Genomic DNA, 24,057 nt, shown 5'->3' with positions numbered 1-24,057 from the left:
AAGATCCCAGTGTCAAAGACTAGCAGGTCATCAATTACAGGCTTTACTTTTTTTAAACAAAAGGAAAGGAGCTGCTGTGAATCCACTGCTCTACATTTTCTTTTCAATATCATGAATGACAGCTGCTAAAAACTGAACTCCTACAGATACAGTAGATGGCATCAACTGTGAAAGAACCAGAGAAGCAGTTTGTCAGTGGCCATTCAGTACATTTCTTTTAAAAGGTCTACAGGTAGGGATGTTCTGTATGCCTCTACAAAAGATTAAGTGAGCGTAATATACATTACTAGAAATAATAATAATAAAGGGGATAACAGAGACAAAATAAAAGTAGTTACTACTGCAGGCTTCACAGTTATAAAAATGGCATATATAGTATTGTCCCTCCTATGGGAGGTCACCATAAAAATGCAGCATTTTAATGGGAAGAAGGTTTCTTACCAACTTATCAATAATCAAAGAAATTGGAGAATTTTGAGAAAGCAATGTACACAAGGCAAGAACCACACATTTTGTTATTGCATTATGGTAAAAAAAGAGAGAGGTTAAGAAAAACAATACTAAAGAAAATTAAGCTAATATTAGGAAATGCAAATAAATACATTTGAGGTGGTACTCTGGATTGATGTGGGATCTGTTCCCTGCTTGGCCTATGCCTGTGTAGACTTTACTTATATTCCAGATGCTCAGTGTAGTGTACAGTATGTTAGGATAACTGGTGGCTCTGTGTTGACCCTAAGTAACCAGCTGTAGTCTACCTTGTGTCTGATTTTATCAGGATAATTTTCAGTAAGTGGATAAGTGGATTCAGTAGATTGACGGGTCTTTCTGCTTTACTGAAAGCAATTTTCATCATTTTTTCCTACATATAAATAAATACTTACAGAACAAAATGTAAGATGAAAAATAAAAGATGAGCTAGGAAAAAAACAAGCGTTACTATGGCTAAAATTGAATTGATCAAATAGAAAATGATGTAGTAAATTATTAAAAAACCTCTATTAGTAAAAGAAGACCATTTTTAATGTTTTTCATTTTAGGTTACCTAAGGCATATTCTGTTTTGCTCTCAATATCATTCTCGTAATTTGAATTTATCCATTAACCTAATATTCAGTAATATTACTGATTTTAAATATAGCAGACCCACAACAGTTTTATTATTCACTTCAAGATATTTTCATTTAAAATCTTCACAGGCTCAGTCTATTTGCCTGTCCTGAAATATGTGTTAGAAAGATTTCAGATATTACAAGATTAGATGGTATATTTTAATTGACGAGGACAGTATGAAATTAAATACACCTTGTCACACAATGTGCATGGGAGACAGCTAAAGGGCTTGAATGAAGGTAATTCCGAGCCAGACCGGGATGTAGCAGAGTGCACTGACTCTTTTTCTCGCTTTTCTACAGACCGTTCACGGGAAATTCCACCTGGTCCTGATGACGTCAATTCTGCTTCTGATCCCTTTGATGTCACTTCCAGGTCTGAGCCAATAGATGAAGACCCTTCCAGGTATGGCCCTTCTGATGTCATTTCCAGGCCCAAGCCTATGGATAAAGACCCTTCCGGTTCTGACCCCCGATGTCATTTCCTACATTGGCCTTTAAAAGCCGTCAACTTTCCCCTATCCCCTCAGTTCTATTCTGGACTCCAATCTGTACACATCAGTACAAACCTTTAACTATTTTGCAGCCAGGGAATAATATACGGGTGGCTGTCCCAAACCGTTCTGTGGCTTCTTTGATTTTGTGACAACCTATTGATTGAAGTGCAGGCAGTGAAATAACAGCTGATGTGCTGTACCATCTTTTCCATCAAATATGGATGACTCAAGAGATCCTGAAAGATTGGGAACATAGTTACATTATAAAACTGCTAAGAAAGGAAACTTGAGAAATGTAACAATTGGTATATAAATGCCTGAAAAATTATTTAACGGAATTGTACCTGAAAGAATGAAGGCAGAAGTTGGTAGACACCTTAGAAAAGAATAAGCAGGATTTAGAATTGGGAGGTTTGCACAGACCATATAGCAACACTACGTATCATCACTGAATAGTCATTGGAATGAAACACCTCACTGTACCTAGGTTTTACTTGTACGGAAAAAGCATTTGATATGATAGACAAACCAAAACTCTGGTAACTACTACGAATTATGAGAAAATCATCAACCTAATGTCAGCGTATGAGTCTTCAATATGTCAAGTGATACATAATGGTACTGTCACAGAATCATTCAGCATACAGATGGGGGTAAGACAGAGATGTTTTTTGTCACCATTTGTATGCTTCATCACAAGGAAAACAGCAGGTCACAAAAAAAGTATAATTTGGAAAGTATACTTGACAACATACATTAGACCCAACTCCATAACAATACAGTATTAAAAGATTCTGGAACATTTCAAATGCAAAGTAAAGAGTTACTGAAGAAAAAAATAGAAGATAGAACAAAGAGAGGGATATGAATATAAATCAACACAGAATCAATTAATAAGCCAAGTGGCCCCATATTTCTTTGCTTTATGTGCCAGGTGAATTAGCTACCCCATTCTCTCATCTCTTAAGTACCAGCAAAAGCATTTCCCAGCCTTTCCGTCATGTCTTCCACTCTCTCTTTGTTTGGAGTGCCTTGAAGATTCAGTATATTGGGTTCGCATCCAATGCATACTTGTGGAGTTTGAATGTTCTCTCCATGTTTATTTCGGGTTCTTCAGTAGGTGCTCCAGTTTTCCTTCCTGATCCCAAAAATGTAAATGTTAGGTTAGTTAATGGTAGTGAATTGGCCTTGTGCGAGTGTGAGTATGGTTGTATGTATAAATGGGCTCTGTAATGCACTTGACACCCTGTCTGGCTTTGGTTCTTTCCTGGATCAGAATGCTCCAGTATTCCACATTTTTGAACTGGATTAAGAGTTTGTAAGTAATATACAGTAATATGTTATATAAAGTATATATCTATATAAGTATAAAGCCCTAGTGTGTGCTTGGTGTGTGTGGTTGTGTGTGTGTGTGTTTGTCCTGTGATGGACTGGCACCCTGTCCAGGGTTTGTTCCTGCCTTGCACCATGTGGTAGCTGGGATAGGATCCAGCAGACCCCCGTGACCCTGTTCAGAACTAAATGGGTTATAAAATGGCTGACTGACTGACCTATAATCTGCTGCTTGCCACTTTGAAAATGCACTTTGCTCATCATCATGCTATACAGGAAACTGCTGAAATATTTGCTTCTGTAACAAACTGCATTTGTATCTTGTAAGGAACCTAGTAATTACTTTGCACAAATGTGGTTCAGTAAAGACATATCCTTTACATTTAAAACAAAATTAGAGGAATCTTGTCTCTAATCCAAATTGATATTTCTGCTCCATCTGTGTTCTTGGCAATTTCATCAATATGCTTTGGTATTTGCCTTAATGTTGTAAATTTATGCATCTACAAGTAAGAAACTGATCAAATATTTGAAACGCAGATGGTATATACAGTATTTAATAAAACTGAATTCATTTTTTTTTCCTTAAAAAAATGCCTACTTGTACTTAAAGGTCAGCTTGCTATACACTAATTACAAAAACAATATATATGGAATTCAATACGTAACATCATAAAACAAAAACCTAGCTAAAAGAAAGAGAAAAAACATGCAAAATATAGAATAAAAATAATTACACATAATGTTCATAAGTATTGATAGAAATTTATTCAAGTATCAAAAAATATTCAGTCCAAGATTATACTGTCCTGGACAAGTCAGAATCTGAAATGGATCAATGCAATACGAAATGATAATTAAACCAGCATACTATGAATGCCTGTCAATAGGTCCATCGTTGATAATTCCAATGTACATAAAATGCCACCACCGGAATCCCAAAAATAGAAAAAATGGTACAGAGACCTAATAACTTACACACAAAACAATATCTACAATTATTAAAAAATCTAAATAAATAGCATTAACAGCACCTCTTACAAGAGTATGTTGTGCTATATACGTGAACCACCAGCCTTGATGTAAATGCTAAGATTGAAAAGACCTCTAAAATATTGGTAAGCAAATTATTTTAACTATAGGGGCTCTATAGTTAAAACAACACAACTTACACAAGCCTGTGCAATCCAATACCAAATTGTAGGGGAAACATAGCCTATCCCTGTAACAAGAGTGCAAATGTTTTATTTATCCTTGGAATTTTAAGTAGTTGTGCATCTTAAGTATGCAGTGCTGTATATACTCTGGAGAACACGTCATTCTGTTTCCATTAAAATGCCATTGACAGCCACATCCAACTCCAACAGCATCAGTCTTTGAAAGTAAGTGTCCTGTTACAATAAAGAATGGGACTGACAGGGCAAATAGTGTTTACTGACCTTCAGCGACATGTTTTTGATGTCTTCATTTTATGTTTCTCCAGGACCATGAAGCATGGAAGCAGAAAACTAGATGGAAGAAGAATGAAAGAAAAAAGAAATAGCAAACAGTGAGCTGCAGTGTACTGCATAAAAATTATATAAAGCACCTCATGCTGCATCATGGTGTAAGGGGAAATACTGGAAACAGTCTACCATATTCATACAGTATTGCAGAGCTCTGCTTTTAGTTACCAAAGTGGATCAGCAAGAGTGGAATTGAAAACTACCCAATTAGAAATGACATGGCAGTTTCAGACATTAAAATAGATAAATAGATAGATAGATAGATACTTTATTAATCCTAAGGGGAAATTCACATTGATGAACAATGAAATAATTGGAAATGAAAATAATAATAAAGGAAATAATGATGAACAATTCAAGATATGACAAAAAAATTAATGTAATTAATGTTTTACACACATTTTGTGTACCTGTTTAATCTGACACCTCAATGTTCCTCCATTTTGCAAATGTTATGATTTAATAATGACAAAGGAACATAAATATACATATACACTAAGCAAAACTGTAGGATTTTCAGCAAACAGTTCCTAGCAAAACAAGCTTCAGCACAGTAAAGCATGGTACAGTACAGTTGAAGTGAGACAATTTCTAAAAGGTAACAGAGAAAGGGGACAGGTTTGCAAATATTGCAGTTTAGGGAGCCTCAAAACAATAGAGATACTGGAGAATAACAGTCATGAAATAAACTTTCACCAAGAGCTGTGTAGTAAGGCTTTGAAATGGTGAGAAGACCAGAGTTAAGCTGTCTGAGGTAAATCACAATGGTATGGGGTAAGCAGTCTAGACAGGTATTAAAGAATGTTCATGTTGAAAGATTTGTAAGTTAATATCCCAGTTTTATAGAAGATTCTACATTTGATGGGAAGACAGTGCAATTGAGCCAGCAGTAGTGTAAAGTGATCACTGCCTTTAGTCTGCATCAGTACTCCAGGGACTGCACTTGAAGTTTATTGTGCTTTCTTAATTTGTGGGGAAAAAACTATTGAAGAAAAAATTACATTAATCAAGTCAATCGATGACAAAGGTTTAAAAGAGGAATTTGGAATCTGAAAAAGACATGCGTAGATTTTGTCGAAGTTGGGGGAGTGTGTGAAGAAAGTGTTGACTCCTGATGAGATGTATGGCTTACAGTTCAGGCTGCTGTCAGATAATAATACTGTGGCTGACATTTGCATATACTCTTCTAGACTGTATGTTTCATTGTACAGTGGATGATGTTGTTTTTTTTGCACCAAGTGTGTAATATATATTTATTGCTTCTGTGTACTGAGTTTTATGTGTTATTTTTTTAACAATGGATTAAAAAAAATATTTAGACCCCTTCTCTTTCTGTATATTTTATGTTGTAGATTCCATCCATCCATTTTCCAACCCGCTGAATATGAACAAAGGGTCATGGGGGTCTGCTGGAGCCAATCCCAGTCAACATAGGGCGCAAGATAGGAACCAGTCCCGGGCAGGGTGCCAACCCACCGCAGGACACACACAAACACACACCAAGCACACACTGGGGCCAATTTAGAATCGCCAATCCACCTAACCTGCATGTCTTTGGACTGTGGGAGGAAACCAGAGCACCCGGAGGAAACCCACACAGACACGGGGAGAACATGCAAACTCCACGCAGGGAGGACCCAGGAAACGAACCCAGGGCTCCATACTGCGAGGCAGCAGTGCTACCACTGCGGCACCGTGCCGCCCCCTGGTGTAGATTTCATTTTAAATTAATACAATTTCCATTTTTGCCCATCAAACTATATCTAATAACCTATAAAGACAAAATGAAAAAATGTTCTCAAAAAAGGTTTGCATATTTATTAAAAATCAACTCTCATTTACATACACAAGATATTTAGACCTTTTGCGGTGGCACTCCAGATTGTGGCCAGGTGCATCCTGTTTGCTTTTATTCTTAAATTGTGTCTAGAACTTTTGTTCACCTGTTACAAAATTAATTGATTGGACATTGTATAGAAAGGCACAGATGTACCTGTGTATGTACAGTCATATGAAAAAGTCTGAGAACCCCTCTTAATTCTCTGGAGTTTTATCTATCATTGGCCGAGCTTTCAAAGTAGCAACTTCCTTTTAATATGTGATATGCCTTATGGAAACAGTAGTATTTCAGCAGTGACATTAAACTTATTGGATTAACAGAAAATATGCAATTTGCATCATAACAAAATTAGACAGGTGCATAAATTTGGGCACCCCAACAGAGATATGACATCAATACTTAGTTGAGCCTCCTTTTGCAAATCTAACAGCCTCTAGACACCTCCTATAGCCTTTGATGAGTGTCTGCATTCTGGATGCAGGTATTTCTGACCATTCTTCCATACAAAATCTCTCCAGTTAAGTTAAATTTGATGGCTGCCGGGCATGGACAGCCTGCTTCAAATCATCCCATAGATTTTCAACGATATTCAAGGGGACTGTGACGGCCATTCCAGAACATTGTACTTCTCCCTCTGCATGAATGCCTTTGTAGATTTCGAACTGTGTTTTGGGTCATTGTCTTGTTGGAATATCCAACCCCTGTGTAACTTCAACTTTGTGACTGATGCTTGAACATTATCCTGAAGAATTTGTTGATATTGGGTTGAATTCATTCGACCCTCGACGTTAACAAGGGCTCCAGTCCCAGAACTACCCACACAGCCCCACAGCATGATGGAACCTCCACCAAACTGAACAGTAGGTAGCAGGTGTTTTTCTTGGAATGTGGTGTTCTTCTTTCACCATCCAAAGCGCTTTTTGTTATGACCAAATAACTCAATTTGTGTCTCATCAGTCCAAAGCACTTTGTTCCAAAATGAATCTGGCTTGTCTAAATGAGCATTTGCATACAACAAGTGACTCTGTTTGTGGTGTGAGTGCAGAAAGGGCTTCTTTCTCATCACCCTGCCATACAGATGTTCTTTGTGCAAATTGTGCTGAATTGTAGAACGATGTACAGATACACCATCTGCAGCAAGATGTTCTTGCAGGTCTTTGGAGGTGATCTGTGGGTTGTCTGTAACCATTCTCACAATCCTGCCCATATTCCGCTCCTGTATTTTTCTTGGCCTGCCAGACCTGCTGGGTTTAACAGCAACTGTGCCTGTGGCCTTCCATTTCCTGATTCCATTCCTTACAGTTGAAACTGACAGTTTAAACCTCTGAGATAGCTTTTTGTAGCCTTCCCCTAAACCATGAGACTGAACAATCTTTGTTTTCAGATCTTTGGAGAGTTGCTTTGAGGATCCCATGCTGTCACTCTTCAGAGTAGAGTCAAAGGCAAGCACAACTTGCAATTGACCACCTTAAATACCTTTTCTCATGATTGGACACACCTGTCTATGAAGTTCAAGGCTTAACGAGCTAATCCAACCAATTTGGTGTTGCAAGTAATCAGCATTGAGCAGTGACAGGCATTCAAATCAGCAAAATTGACATTGTTTGTCCGGATAAAAACCAAGCCAAGGCATAAACTCCAATGAACTCTCTGTAAGACCTCTGTGATAAAATTGTGGTGAGGCCAACAGGGTAAGGATATAAAACCATTTCTAAAGCTCTGAGTGTTCCCAGAAGCACAATGGCTTCAGTAATTGTAAAATAGAAGAAGCCTGAACCCAAAAGAATTCTTACTAGAAATGGCTGTTGTGGCGGATGGCCGGAGACCTTACCTGAACTGAAAGCCCTGACAATTGAAGGACCAGGAAAGAGAGCTTTTTCTGGATATTCTCTTCCCCAGACCAATAGAGGGCAGCCCTCTTGGATTGCAGCAGGGCCATGGGTTTGGAGCATGTAAGCTTAACCCAGCTGGGGCCCATGCACACTGCCAGGGGACGCCAGGACATTTGCTAGGCCCTGTTTCGTAGCACTTCCGCAACACCATGAAGTGCTGCCAGAAGAAGGTCGTTGGACACCTTGAGTCCTTCCAGGTGTCCTATTAAAGAAAAACATACAATTAACACGAATAACATAAATAGAAATAAAATAAATGAACATAAATAAAATAAATAATAAATAGAAGTAATGTTACATAATCACAATGAGGTAACCATCAGTATTACTGAAGGTCACGGAATGCAAGTGAATAGAAATGAGTCTTTAATCTTGTTTTAAACAGTTCAGTTGTAGACGACTCCTTTATGTGATGAGGTAAAGAGTTCCACAGGTGAGGAGCAGCAACTGCAAACGCTCTGTCCCGCTTAGTTTTACACTTGGTACGAGGGACAACACGAGATAACTGACCAGAAGTTCTAAGCACTCTGGATGGCTGGTGTAAAACACACAATTCGGCTAAATAGGCAGGAGCAGACCCATGCAAAGATTTAAAAACTAGCAACAAGATTTTAAAATCAATTTGAAAACTGACAGGCAGCCAGTGTAAAGAAGCTAATATTGGAGAAACAGAGTCATACTTTCTTGCCCCAACCAGAAAGCGAGCGGCAGTATTCTGGACCAACTGTAACCTGTGTATCAGGGATTTGCTAATCCCAGAATACAGCGAGTTGCAGTAATCAAGGCGAGAAAAGATAAAAGCATGAGTATCTTTCTCAAGATCCCTAGAAGATAAAAAAAGGCTTGATCTTACATGACAGGCGAAGCTGGAAAAAGCAACTCTTGACTACAGAATTAACTTGTTTCTCAAAAGAGAGTTTACTGTCAAAGATAACACCTAGATTGCGGACGTGAGGTTTGCAAAAGACAGAGAAAGAGCTGAGAAGTCCAAGACCAATTTGGGCTTAAGCTGATGGACCCACTATAAGCACCTCCGTTTTATTTTGATTCAGATCAAGAAAATTATTAGCCACCCAGGATCTTAGTTCAGAAAGACAGTTGTGCAGCTGATTTATTGCAGAGTTGCAGATGGGAATATAAACCTGTGTATCATCAGCATAGCAGTGAAAAGAAATGTTACATTTCCTAAAAATAACTTCAATAGGGTGAAGTTATATAGAGAATAAGATAGGACCCAAAATGGATCCCTGAGGAACACCACATTTAATAGGAGCAGTTGATGAAAAAGAGGAATTTAAAGTCACTGAAAAGTTAGATATGACTGGAACCAGTTAAGAGCAGCCCCTTTAAGCTCAACAAGATGTTCAAGCCGCAACAGCAATATCTCGTGGTCAATAGTGTCAAAGGCAGCAGTCAGGTCCAGGAGGACAAGGACTGCAGTGCCACCTGAGTCAGTAATAATAGAGATGTCATTGAATACTTTAAGAAGGGCCATCTCAACACCATGATAACGGGAAGAACCTGTCAGAAGGACAACCATCTCAGCAACACTCCATCAATCAAGTGTTTATGGTAGAATCGTTTGACAGAAGCAACTCTTGAGTAAAAGGCTTATGAAAGTTTGCATGAAAACTCTTCGGGCATAACTCCAATACTATATCTGGTGGAGAATAAGCACTTCAGGAAGAATGGGATAAACTGCCCAAATCCAGGTGCGCAAAGCTCGTACAGGCTTACCCAATATGACAAGAATCTATAATTGCCGCAAACAGGCTTCTACAAAGTACTGAATTAAGGGTCTGAATACTTATATGAGTGAGAGATTTCAGGTTTTGATTTTTAATAAATGTGCACACCTTTCTGAAAACATGTTTTCACTTTGTCATTATGGGTTAATGAATGTAGAGCGAAGGCGGCACAGTGTTAGCGCTGCTGCCTCGCAGTTAGGAGACCTGGGTTTGTGGGTTTCCTCCTGGTGCTCCGGTTTCCTCTCTCAGTCCAAAGACATGCAAGTTAGGTGCATTGGCGATCCTAAATTGTCCCTAGTGTGTGTGTGTGTGTGTGCCCTGCGGTGGGCTGGGATTGGCTCCAGCAGACCCCCGTGACCCTGTAGTTAGGATATAGCGGGTTGGATAATGGATGGATGAGTGTAGAGTGATGGGCAAAGATGGCAAATGTATCCATTTAAAATGATATCTACAGCACAATAAAGCATGTAAAATATAAAGAGCTCTAAATACTTTCTGAATCCATTGTATCTGTTCCTGAAAGTAAAACTGTGAATAAAATAAAATTTCAATATGGTAATAGCAAATCAGATATGAATTTATTTCTCTGGTGATGCTGGCCATTGCTTTCCCTGTAGCTTTTAAAGCTAAAAAAGTTTACGTTATGATTTATGTATTCATCTGTTAATAATGTGTTTAAGTAATAAAAACCACTGTGCCGTTTATAGCACACAGAATGTTTTCGACACTCTCGCAGATCCTAAGATTCCATATCGCATGAGCCAATATATTTTGCTTTTTTTTTTTTTTTTTGCTATTGTCTGACCGCCAAGCTCCACGGGGCGGCACCAAATACTGAGCGACGGCTGGATGTGGGGTTAACAGCACATCAAACCCGGAAGAAAAAAACAACACTGAAAGAAACGGATGACAGAAAAGCGTCTTTGGAAGCACCGCCGCGAAGACTGAAAGAATCAACAAAATACATTAAGTGGAACCGAGCAACAGATAAACAGAAACAGGCAGGAAGGAAGGGCAGCACGCGGCACTAATGGGACGGTCGCTCATTGTCTGAAGACTCTCAGTCCCTACTGACATAACGGGGCTGGCTGCTGAGGTGCCCAATACTCGCTGGATGAAAGAAAAAGAACATCTCGACCGTTAAAAATAGCAATTCTAAACGGTATCGAGGAACATTGAACATGCAGATCTGTGGAATGTAACAGCGGGAGCTGGCTACCTGGTTTTGCCTATTGATCCTCAGTGATTAGCTGTCGTTAATTAAACCGACTTAAAGACTGAAGTTGCTGAGTTCCAGTGGCAGTAGGACGGGAATGACTGTGGCTGTGTTTTTCGGATGCACGTTCATCGCTTTTGGGCCTGCATTCGCCCTCTTTGTGTTCACCATTGCCCGGGATCCGCTACGGGTTATCATCCTCATCGCAGGGTGAGTACAGAGCTGGACGCGAGACTCGCGTAAGTAACCGCGCCAAGTGAGTCACGTAACGCGCGTGCGCAAGAGAGCCATCCGTGGGCTCTTACCACCGGGGTTGAGGGTTCAGGTACGTGTCGCCCTGGGCTTGGGCGTCTTTGGAGTAGACACATGTTTTAGCGTTCCTAAGCAAGAAAAATGCTGGTAGACCGAAGGTGTTTGCTTCTCTTTAAGTGTGAACATTCTCTGTAACATCGGAATTGACAGACGACATTTAATGTGGACAAGTATGTGAAGTCATGTAAAACAGTGATAGTTAGAGCTGACTAACAGCCGGGGCTACTTAACAAGTGTTTGGTTATAGTTGTTTGGTGAATCTAATTTGGTCCTGTGTGTGTTTCTCAACCATCACTCTACAGGGTATTGTAGCCACAGAATAGAACCTGGCATCTTTAGAAGGCTCTTTTAGATTGCTACATTACAGGCATGTAATTTTTATAGGCGCACCTGCAGCTGGCTTTGAAGCTGCTCATTTGCATGATGGAATGCCAGCTCATACTGTGAGTGACTCATTCCTGGGTGATGCAACTTGTCAGCGCCGTTACAAGTTGCTGTCCCCAGCAACCCCTTCATATTTTTTGAAATTGTGGGGTGATCATCTGCCGTGTCCATGCCACCGATGACGAGGGCACATTAGCAGGTGTCTTGAGTGCTTCATTATCAGGTGGCGCAGCAATGATGTTACATGCTACATTGACATGAGTGCTGCACTGTCATGGGGTGCTGCAGATGTGTTAAACACTGCACTACTTTGTGGTGAATTGTTGATTGCAAGTGAGCAGCCAGACCTCTTGTCTGGAGCTGCAGATGGAGGGGTTTCTGGGCAGTTTTCCTTCATTGAACTGATGCTGTAAATGGCCTTCCAGGTCCGTATTTCAGCTTTGAGACTCCCTCTCCATGGCTGTCACAGGTCACCTTTGGTTAGGAGCAACTCGATCCCCTACACTTTTCCCAGTTCTGTGAGCCTGAAGCTCTGCCCTGGAGGAACAACCCCCATGTTCTCTCATCAAATTGTATTTCATCTGGATGGATATTAATTAATATAGCGCTTTTCTAACCTCCTGAAACCACATTATATACAGTAGACAGCAGGGAACCTCATCAACTACCACCAATGTGTAGCATTCATCTAGTAATGTGATGGAAGCCATTTTTGTGGCAGTATGCTTACTACACATTAACTATTAGGTGGTGAAGGGGTGAGAGAGAGATGGATAGCCAACAGGGACAGGGGATGATTAGGGGGGCAGAATGAACAGGCCGTGGTGAACAATTTAGCCAGGACATCAAGAAACACCCAAATTTTTTTGAGTAGATGCCCAGTGATATTGTATGACCACTTACAGTAATACTGAGGTACAGTCATTGAGAATCACTAAAAAAATGAAAAAAAAAACAAACATACACCCACACACAAAAATTAAAATCCATTGTAGAGCTATTAATAACAATTACATTTATAGAACGTTTTTCTAACTACTCAAAATGCTTTACATAGACAGTGGGGAGCCACATTAACCACCAGTAATGTGCAGCATCCACCTCAATGATGTTCTAGCAGCCATTAATGCACCAGTATGCTCACCACACGTTAGCTCCAAGGTGTGAAGAGGTGAGAGAGAAAGAGCCAGTTAGAAACCAAGAATAATCGGCAGTTTATTTAGGACACTGGGGTTCACCCAACTCTTTTCCAAAGATGCCCAGGAATCTTTTATGACCACAGGAAGTCAGGACTCATTTGAAGGATGGCACCATTTTTTTAAGCACAATGTCTCTGTCAATGCACTGGGACAGTGGGATCCACACACAGACCACAGGGTAAGCATCTCCAAAAAGCCTAACCAACACCTCTTCCAGCAGTAACCCAAGCTTCTTCTAGGCTCCTAGCTGGTCTCACATTATATAACACAAGTAAACACAAAATGCAGTTTTTAAATGATGGCTTTTATTATTTAGGGAGAAAAAAAATCCAAACCTACATGGCCCTGTGTGAAAAAGTAATTGCCCCCTTGTTAAAAAATAACCTAACTGTGGTGTATCACACCTGAGTTCAATTTCCGTAGCCACCCCCAGGCCTGATTACTGCCACACCTGTTTCAATCAAGAAATCACTTAAATAGGAGCTGCCTGACACAGAGAAGTAGACCAAAAGCACCTCAAAAGCTAGACATCATGCCAAGATCCAAAGAAATTCAGGAACAAATGAGAACAGAAGTAATTGAGATCTATCAGTCTGGTAAAGGTTATAAAGCCATTTCTAAAGCTTTGGGACTCCAGCGAACCACAGTGAGAGCCATTATCCACAAATGGCAAAAACATGGAACAGTGGTGAACCTTCCCAGGAGTGGCCGGCCGACCAAAATTACCCCAAGAGCGCAGAGACGACTCATCCGAGAGGTCACAAAAGACCCCAGGACAACGTCTAAAGAACTGCAGGCCTCACTTGCCTCAATTAAGGTCAGTGTTCACCACTCCACCATAAGAAAGAGACTGGGCAAAAACGGCCTGCATGGCAGATTTCCAAGACGCAAACCACTGTTAAGCAAAAAGAACATTAGGGCTTGTCTCAATTTTGCTAAGAAACATCTCAATGATTGCCAAGACTTTTGGGAAAATACCTTGTGGACTGATGAGACAAAAATTGAACTTTTTGGAAGGCAAATGTCCTGTTACATCTGGCGTAAAAGGAACACAGCATTTCAGAAAAAGAACATCATACCAACAGTAAAATATGGTGGTGGTAGTGTGATGGTCTGGGGTTGTTTTGCTGCTTCAGGACCTGGAAGGCTTGCTGTGATAGATGGAACCATGAATTCTACTGTCTACCAAAAAATCCTGAAGGAGAATGTCCGGCCATCTGTTCGTCAACTCAAGCTGAAGCGATCTTGGGTGCTGCAACAGGACAATGACCCAAAACACACCAGCAAATCCACCTCTGAATGGCTGAAGAAAAACAAAATGAAGACTTTGGAGTGGCCTAGTCAAAGTCCTGACCTGAATCCAATTGAGATGCTATGGCATGACCTTAAAAAGGCGGTTCATGCTAGAAAACCCTCAAATAAAGCTGAATTACAAAAATTTTGCAAAGATGAGTGGGCCAAAATTCCTCCAGAGCGCTGTAATAGACTCATTGCAAGTTATCGCAAACGCTTGATTGCAGTTATTGCTGCTAAGGGTGGCCCAACCAGTTATTAGGTTCAGGGGGCAATTACTTTTTCACACAGGGCCATGTAGGTTTGGATTTTTTTTTCTCCCTAAATAATAAAAACCACCATTTACAAACTGCATTTTGTGTTTACTTGTGTTATATTTGACTAATGGTTAAATGTGTTTGATGATCAGAAACATTTTGTGTGACAAACATGCAAAAGAATAAGAAATCAGGAAGGGGGCAAATAGTTACTTATAGCCGGGCCCAGACATGCTTTGCTTCAGGTGAACTACCTGTTCTGAAGTGCGGGTAGTATGGCTCTAGCAAAACTGCATGCATTCTGCCCATTGTGAGCAATATGACTAGATGGACTTGACTCTTGTTCAGACGTGAGATTGAAAATTTTCTCGGTCATAACTACAAACTACATGGTATGTAACATATTAAAAAAATACCATTTTTGGAAGGAGTATTCCTTTAACACCTTGAAATAGTGAAAATTATTTCAGAAAAATTACTAATTTTGTTTAAATACAAATAGTAAAAAAATAGTTGACAGAAATTTTCAAAATGAAGATTATTACAATAAGCACTCAAGTAGTTTGTGGGTATCATAAAGTTCTAGTTTTAAGCAGCCTATTGCGGAAAAGACGCACTGTTTCAGTTTTCAAGGAGACCTGTCCCACGTTTTCACTGCAAAGAAAAACTGAGGTTAAAATCAACATTGTAGGAGTTAAAAGCCTTCAGAACTCTCTTATTGAGGATCTGAGTGTTAATGTAGCTGGGGCAATGCACGTTTTTAACCCTGCCCCAGTGTATTCCTCCCAGTGAAGATTAAAAAATATATATTTATGTGCATATTGCAATGCAAGTCAATAGTTTGAACAATTTGAATAACAAACAATTAATAATTAAAGTAAAGAGATTAGCAAATTTGTGTCATATGAAAATGGAAATGAAAACCAAATGACTTAGTAATTGTTTTAAACTTTTATTCATACTACACAGTTACAATCAATAAAATCAAATAACAAAGCAAGCAGTGCTGTATAGTTTATTGAATTATTATTATTATTACAGTTGAATTCTTTGCACTTTTTCTCTGATAAAACAGTTTGTTACATCGTCAAAATTAATCATGTTACGAATTTCATGTTCTATTGCTAATATTACTAAATCTGTCAGTCTTTCTTGTGCCATGGTAGAGTTTCTATTAATTTTAATTTTGAGAAAGAGACTTCTGTGAATGGTTAAAAGTATGCTTAAACAAATACAAATAATTGAAAAAATCTCCACTAACTTATTTTTTGTAGTCCAATGCTCTCATTTCTTATCTTAGAATATGTCAAACTTCACTGCCACTCATCTTGCCATACAATTTTACTGTTCATAATTAAAAATTAACAAAAAGCTAACAAAAAATGTCTTATATTCATAGATATGTACACCAGAACATTTATAATTAGGGTCAAAATTGGGCATACACATTTTTGATTCTCAAAAATGTATGTAAAATTTGAAACTTTTCAAATGAAAATATTTTTCCCAATTTTTAAAGTCTGTATTTAAATAAAACACTGGATATGTATGTATTTTTAAATTTCACACTTAACAGTATTTTTTTATATTATTTTATAATATTAATAACATACTGTTGCATAAAAATGCTGTCCTTACCAAAGTGCTCCCTAAGTTAAAATTCACTTTTAGTGTAGCACTCTTTACAGAATGCAAAAATAAAGGTCACTAGATACTGTAGATCTGATCTGGGACCAATTTCTTGTTGGGCAAATGCTCTTCATGCTAGACTCCTTTGTAACTAACACTCCTCCCTCTCCTGTCAACTCACACACATACACACTCCTCCTCATTCACATCACACACATTGCGTTAGATAGATAGATAGATAGATAGATAGATAGATAGATAGATACTTTATTAATCCCAAGGGGAAATTCACATACTCCAGCAGCAGCATACTGATAGAAAAAACAATTGTTACTTCAGACCTGTCAAATTTACATCTGCAGGTAAGAAATCATCAAGCTTATGTTGCACAGAATTCATTCTGGTGTTCCTCTTATTTCAAAAATGCAATTCAGTCATTTAAATTCTTATTTTTGTTTCCAGTAAATTCTTTAGTGGTTGGACTCAATCACTTTTTACTGAGCAAATTAAAAATGGACCAGAAAGTATGTCTTTGTAATGTCATTATTTGTTCACTAACTAACTTAAGAAAAAGAAGCAACAAGTGTGTCTCTCCAAATTGCATGGATACATGCTAAGCATAATAAAGTCTTCACTTATGCAGAAATATTAAAAGAGTGTGCTGTAGGTATTTTATTGAAGCCTGCTAGTATAAAACAATGTATAAAGCTATTGAATCTGTGAAACAGGCATTGCTGTCAGCTGCAATTCCTGCATATTATGTTCATGTCTTTGTCTAGAATTTCCAAAAGCGACATGATAGATGGCGTCAGTCAGATTGACTATGTATACCTAGCTATTGATGAATCGACTGTCAAAACAAATGTAGCACGCTGTACATTTTCCCCTGCTATTTTGAATTAGTATAATTCAGAATAGACATATGCAGGCAGGGGTTTGAGGGTCAACTGCCCTCTTCTGTTCAAAGTGCCATTTTCAGGCTGCTTGTACCTCTTGCTTTTGAACAGCTCCCACTTCCAAGGGCTGACTTTATAATCAAAGAGACAAATGTTGAATGAATTACTTAGTTGCATGTTCCTTGGTTACCATCAATTCAGCACCCGCCTCTTACAGATTCTGTATACAAGCCTGATTTTACATATCAGGTCAAGTCAAGTTGGGGAGCATGCATTGGTACAGTGTGTTGCCACACCCACCACACGATGAAACAGCTCGGGATCCCGGTTGGCAACCCCCCTGGCAGACACGTGGTCCAGTCCCACCCTCCGGAAATGACCCTCTGTCTGCCACAGCCAGGTGTTACATGGGCAACCCCTTGGCCTGGTCCAGCCACTCGGGTCCCCAACAATGAGGATCGTACAAGCTGGATCACCCTCTGGGAATCGCACCACATGGCCGAAGTGCTGTAACTGACGCTCCCTCACAATGCAGGTAATGTGCCTCATTCAGTTCTCAATGAGCAACTGCTCATTCGACACAAAGTCAAACCAACGGTACCCAAGGATTTTCCTGACAGGAGTCTTCGTCTCAGGTCACTGGAGAGCGTCCGTGTCTCGCAATCATATAGCAAGACAGGAAGCACCAGGACTCTAAAGACTTGGACCTTCGTCTCTTTGCATAGATATCGGGAGCGGCACACACCCCTTTCAAGCGACCTCATGACCCCCCACGCTCTCCCAATCCATAGGAAGAGTCACCAGAGACATGAATGTCACTGCCAGGGTAAGTAAACCTCTCGACAAGGTCGACACTCTCTCCGAAGAATATAATTTAAAAAAAATGTGGTAGGAGAGGCTGACTTGGAGCCAGAGAGAACTTACGTGTGGGCCAGTAATTGATGATCTCTGGAGTAGAAGATCATATTTAAATATTTAACAATTGTAATGCACTAAAAGTACAGTATTATACCATATAACCTTTAATCCATAAGCACATACCAGAAGAAGATAAATCTGACTGATTATCCCAAACAAGTAATGAAAATTTAAAGTGCAGTTAACATCAGCGTTGAAACAGTTGACAATGAAAAAGAAAAAAACAAAAACTACAGTTAATAGCATTCCAGGAGAAAGTACAATAAAACTCTGAGGGGTCCACTGTTGGTTAGTCAAAGTCGTAGGTCTGATGACTTAAGTTTAACAGGCCGTCCACCCTCTTCTTGACAGTAATTTAAATAATTAATGCATTCTGAAATGTATAATAAAGAACAGAATGAATTAAGTTGAATCCCAAGGCTTCCAACAACTCTGATGTCACTTTCTAAGGAGAAGTAAGAGCTTGACAATGAGGCAGTGACATTAAGTGCCACAGCAGGATACCAAGAAAAAAAATGAAGGGTCAGTAACAGTTTTGCAAAGACCGAGCAGTGGAGCATCCCTTTACTCAAACAGGCAGATCACTTCACAGCCTTGTGGCAATGTAGCTAAAAGGCTTATCCTTGCGCAGTAGTTATTTATCCTCGGAACCTTTTCTAAGACCCAACCCTGAGACTGTAATTTATACTCTGGTATGTATAGTATGTATGAACTTATAATTGGTGTTTGGTAGATACAGGCCAAGCCATTTAACGTTCTGTTTTTAAAGTAGGATTTTGAAGTCAATTTTATACTTAACTAGAAAATAGTGTACTTACAGGAGTAATAATAATAAATACATCATAGCTCTAGCAATGATTCTTACAGAAGCATTTGAATTTAATTGAAATCTACAAACAGTCTGAGCAGCCTGCAAAGACACTACAGTTGTCAATTCCACTAGAAACAAACACAATAAATAAACTGCCCTTTAACCTGCATACTAAGAAACATTTTAAATTTCCAATATCTTTAGCTGGAAAAATAGATTTTGGATGGTATTGTAATGTGTGTGGTAAAAGATAAACTTGTATCAAAAGTAATGTATAAGTTGACTGCTGATTCAGTAGAACTAATGTTCAGAGTATTGAATTACAAAGTGACAGTACAGTATCACTATCTCTATTATACTCCCCAATTAATAGCACTTTTGTTTAAAGAGAAATGGTCTAAAGTAAAGATTTACCTGAGTATCATCTTCATATGAATGGAAGTAAATGTTATGTTTTCTAACTATACTGTATTTTCCTGGGGTAGCATGTAAAGTGAACCGCTGTCCTTTTAGAATGAATCCCCAACTGAGGACAGACAGATTTCACATCTTAGTTGGGCAAGTTCTGTCTGGCCTACTACTCTCAGTTACAATAGGGATTCATAGAGATGTTGAACACATGTCCGTGAAAGTCATACTCGGGTTATGTAATACATAAATATTCAGACTTAAGAGACTGCAAATGGGTGGCACGATGGATTCTGCTGCATCATATAAGGAGACCAGATGCTGAAATTCCTCCCGCAGTCTAAAGACAAATAAATTAAGTGAATGCTAAATTGGTCCTAGTATGTGTGTGTGTGTGTGTGTGTGTGTTCAGCCTGTGATGGACTGGTGCCCTGTCCAGTTGAATTTCTTGACACAATTCTGCTGAATAATTTGTTGGCTAAAACTACTCAGTGTTAAAATGTCAGAGAGAGGACATGCAGCATTGTTGACAATGGCCCTTAATTTTCTTTTCAATTATCCCCTTTGCTACAACTTCCAGGAGTCAAGAGTGTGTCCCATAACTGAGACTGCCCTTTTAATTAGCTGGTTAATTCGCTGAAATTCTTTTGAAATTATGTTAATTGACCAGCACTCCACAATGTAGAATTTGCATTTGCCATCACAGATATATATCTTTATATAAATATATACACTAATATGTGTGTATATATATATATATATATATATATATATATATATATATATATATATAAAGTATATATATTATATATATATATATACAGTAATCCCTCCTCCATCGCGGGGGGTTGCGTTCCAGAGCCACCCGCGAAATAAGAAAATCCGCGAAGTAGAAACCATATGTTTATATGGTTATTTTTATATTGTCATGCTAGGGTCACAGATTTGCGCAGAAACACAGGAGGTTGTAGAGAGGACAGGAACGTTATTCAAACACTGCAAACAAACATTTGTCTCTTTTTCAAAAGTTTAAACTGGTGCTCCATGACAAGACAGAGATGACAGTTCAGTCTCACAATTAAAAGAATGCAAACATATCTTCCTCTTCAAAGGAGCAAACAAATCAATAGGGCTGTTTTGACTTGTAAGTATGCGAAGGCAACCGCGGCACAAAGCTGTTGAAGCGGCAGCTCACACCCCCTCTGTCAGGAGCAGAGAGAGAGAGAGAGAGAGAGTTAGAGAGATAGAGAGAGACAGATAAAAAAATCAATACGTGCCCTTGAGCTTTTAAGTATGCGAAGCACCATGCAGCATACTTAAAAGCTGCACACAGAAGTAGGCAACATGAAGATAATCTTTCAGCATTTTTAGACGAGCGTCCCTATCGTCTAGGTGTGCGAACAGCCCCCCCTGCTCACACCCCCTATGTCAGGATCACAGATAGTCAGCGCAAGAGAGAGAGAAAGAAAAGTAAGTTGGGTAGCTTCTCAGCCATCTGCCAATAGCGTCCCTTGTATGAAATCAACTGGGCAAACCAACTGAGGAAGCATGTACCAGAAATTAAAAGACCCATTGTCCTCAGAAACCCGCGAAGCAGCGAAAAATCCGCGATATATATTTAAATATGCTTACATATAAAATCCGCGATGGAGTGAAGCCGCGAAAGGCGAAGCGCGATATAGCGAGGGATTACTGTATATATAATATATATGTGTGTGTGTGTATATATATATATATATATAAATTCTTTTTGCGTTTGAAACAGAAATTACGTATGAGCGTTTGAAACGGAAATTACGTATGACCACAGAGGAACAGGAAAAACATTCTTAATAAACCTGATTCTTGCCTAGAGAGCGAATGGTGACATAGCTCTGGTTGTAGCGTCATGGGGAATCACTTCTACATTATTGGATGGAGGCCGTACAGCACATTCGGCATTGCAATTACCATTAAACCTCGCCCACGATGAAAATCCAATTTGCAACATACGCAAGGACTCTGGAAAGGCAAAAGTCTTGCAACATTCAAAGATAATAGTTTGGGATGAGTGCACCATGGCACATAAAAGTTCTTATGAAGCCTTGAACCGAACAATGCAAGATCTCAGAGATCCTACCAAAATAATGGAGGGTACTGTCGTTTTACTCGCAGGAGATTTTCGTCAAACATTACCAGTTATTCCACGAGGGACACCAGCAGATGAACTCAACGCGTGTTTAAAATCCATGCTTCTCCCATGGTCAGTTATGTCGCGTGTTCTCGGGTAGGTACACCAGAAAATGTATACATTTATGCAAGTAATGGGCAAACAAAAAATGTAGTATACCTGAAAGCACTGCAGTAGTACTCAATGTATCTTTACTTCTTAAATGTTAATGTTTTATTGTTTTTTTTTTTAATAATTTATACACTTCTTATATGTTGTTCAAATTCTTTTATCAAAAATACCAGTAACGGCGCACTGCACGATAACGTGGAGTGAATACACTTGACTTGAGCATTCCTAGTTTTCATCCTCTTTTTCTGTACGTTTATTCGTTTGCTCAGAGGTTGATGTGGCTTGCTGCTTTCCTGAGCATCTCATCTTTACTCACCCTAGCGGCCTTCTGCTTCTCTTCTTTCGTTGGCATCTTTTCGTGTTAAAACTGATTAAGTTAGTTTTTGTGTTGCAATTACTTAGTATGTTTTCTTTAACCTTTCCCTTAATCTGGCACTTAAGTCTTCAATCTGCCTCAAGAATGATTAGCGAAGGTGGTGGGGAATGAGAACGGCTCCTGTACACATGCGCTGCACGGCCGCCCTGCTGTGCGCTGCCGAGAGTTCATTCTACAATAAAATAAAATAAAGATAAAAAGAGTAATAAAATCATCACCCCGAAAGCGGATAGTAGACGTCACGTAGTTTATGTGTACCAAATTTCAAGTCAATAGGTGAAACGGTTTGCGAGCTACAGGCGATTTAAAATCCTGGACAGACAAACGAACAGCCACAGTAGCATATTATAGAAGAAGATTTTACTGTTTAATAATTTATATTATTATGCAGTGTGCTTCTTATATATTACTTCATATTCTCATATGATAATGATGTTTATGATGTTGTTTATATTGATTTCTATGTTATTGTAAGTGCTCTTTATTTGTTGAAAAATAAAATTGGCAATTAACAAACTTATTTTATAAATACTACATTTTATTTTTTTTCCCTTGCACTCAGTGAGCGAAGCCACTGGTTAATCAGCTAGTGTGTGTGTGTATATATATATATATATATATATATATAATAATAATAATAAATTTTATTTATATTGCACTTTATATTTTAGCAATCCCAAAGTGCTATATAATATAATTGTTGCTGGGAAGTAGACACCCTCTGGAAAATAGTTGGGGTACCATCTGGATCACCCCGTTTAGTTAAAGAAAATGGAAGTTAGGACCCACACAACAAATGAAAATGTTGGGTGATGGTTCGATGCTGCTGATAAAGGAGAAGATACTGTTAGAGTCGGTGCACCCTCTTGTCCCGGGGGGTCATACTGCTTACTTCTTCAGAGCCTAGAAGGTGGTCCCCAGGTGTACATGTGTGACTATATATAGCACAGTCGTTAGTGCGGCATCTTAATAGAGCTATCATGCTGGGTCCACATGTCACACATTGTCTTTGCCCGTGTGAAGTTTGTATTTTCTTCCCTTGGGTGAGGATTTTCTCCAGCTACCATGCATTGGAGTAGGTTTTTTTTTTCTGATATACAGCATAACTAATATCATCAAGTTACACACTTGCTGCGTGAACCTATGACCTGGATAATCAACTTAGAAAATGGTTTTATGTTGTTTATTTATTTATTTCATGGCATTTACAGTGTTTTTTAGAGAACCTGGTTTAAGGTGCAGAATTCTCAGTTCAGCAAACTGCACTAAATGTTCAGCCACTCCTTATTGATTTGAAATCTCAAGGCCTTCTATTTCATTTGGAAAAGCTAGTAACAACATACTTGGCAGTGGGTTTTAAGTAAATTTAATTTGGTATGTAATTGTGCAAGTGTCAGTGTGTGCCAGTTAAAACTTGTGTGTAGCTTCTGGACAATTTTGACTGTTGTTTATAATGTTACATGACTTTCTTATAGGAATACAGCTGTAAGCAATTACAATACTTGTACAGGCAGGCAGAGGTGTACACAAGTGAGATTAAAAAGAATTTGTGTTTATATCTTCAACATTACCCACTGAGGCTCATCATATTCCCTGAACCTTGCACTAGAGTAAGTGTATTGAGAAAATTGATGAGTGAGTTTGTGGTGCATCTACTATAACCATTACACCAATTGTAAAAAGAAGTCTTTAGTATTCTTAAGACATGAAGTTAATTTGGGGAGAAAATGCATCTTCTTCTTCTTTGGGCTGCTCCCATTTGGGGTCGCCACAGCGGATCCTCTTGTTCCATATCTTCCTGTCCTCTGTATCTTGCTCTGTTTCACCTATCACCTGAATGTCCTCACTCACCACATCCATAAACTTTCTCATAGGGAATGTAAGGTCTAAATAGTTAGTGCCATTTTATTCTGAACAAAATTTTGCATTCAATGTAAATAATGGGTGACACGGTGGCGCAGTGGTAGCGCTGCTGCCTCGCAGTAAGGAGACGGAGTTTGCATGTTCTCCCCGTGTCTGCGTGGGTTTCATCCGGGTGCTCCACTTTCCTCCCACAGTCCAAAGACATGCAGGTTAGGTGGATTGGCGATCCTAAATAGGCCCTAGTGTGTGTGGGTGTGTTTGTGTGTGTCCTGCGGTGGGTTGGCACCCT

The 24,057-nt window shown here is 39.0% G+C and overlaps 1 protein-coding gene across 1 annotated transcript in view; it reads left to right on the top strand.

Annotated features, from left to right (window-relative positions):
* The first annotated feature begins 10,770 nt into the window (after positions 1-10,770).
* Positions 10,771-24,057, top strand: part of zgc:114200 (Gamma-secretase subunit Aph-1b-like) — a 56,650-nt gene continuing 43,363 nt past the window's right edge. The window contains exon 1 of the mRNA XM_028804973.2: positions 10,771-11,351. Within this exon, the coding sequence (XP_028660806.1) occupies positions 11,239-11,351 (113 nt within the window). The 5' untranslated portion in view covers positions 10,771-11,238. The remainder of the gene's footprint in view (positions 11,352-24,057) is intronic.

This window comes from Erpetoichthys calabaricus, chromosome 7 (assembly GCF_900747795.2).
Source record: "Erpetoichthys calabaricus chromosome 7, fErpCal1.3, whole genome shotgun sequence".
Classification (NCBI taxonomy): domain Eukaryota; kingdom Metazoa; phylum Chordata; class Cladistia; order Polypteriformes; family Polypteridae; genus Erpetoichthys; species Erpetoichthys calabaricus.
Note: the sequence above shows the minus strand (reverse complement) of the source record. Positions and strands in the feature narration are given on the sequence as shown.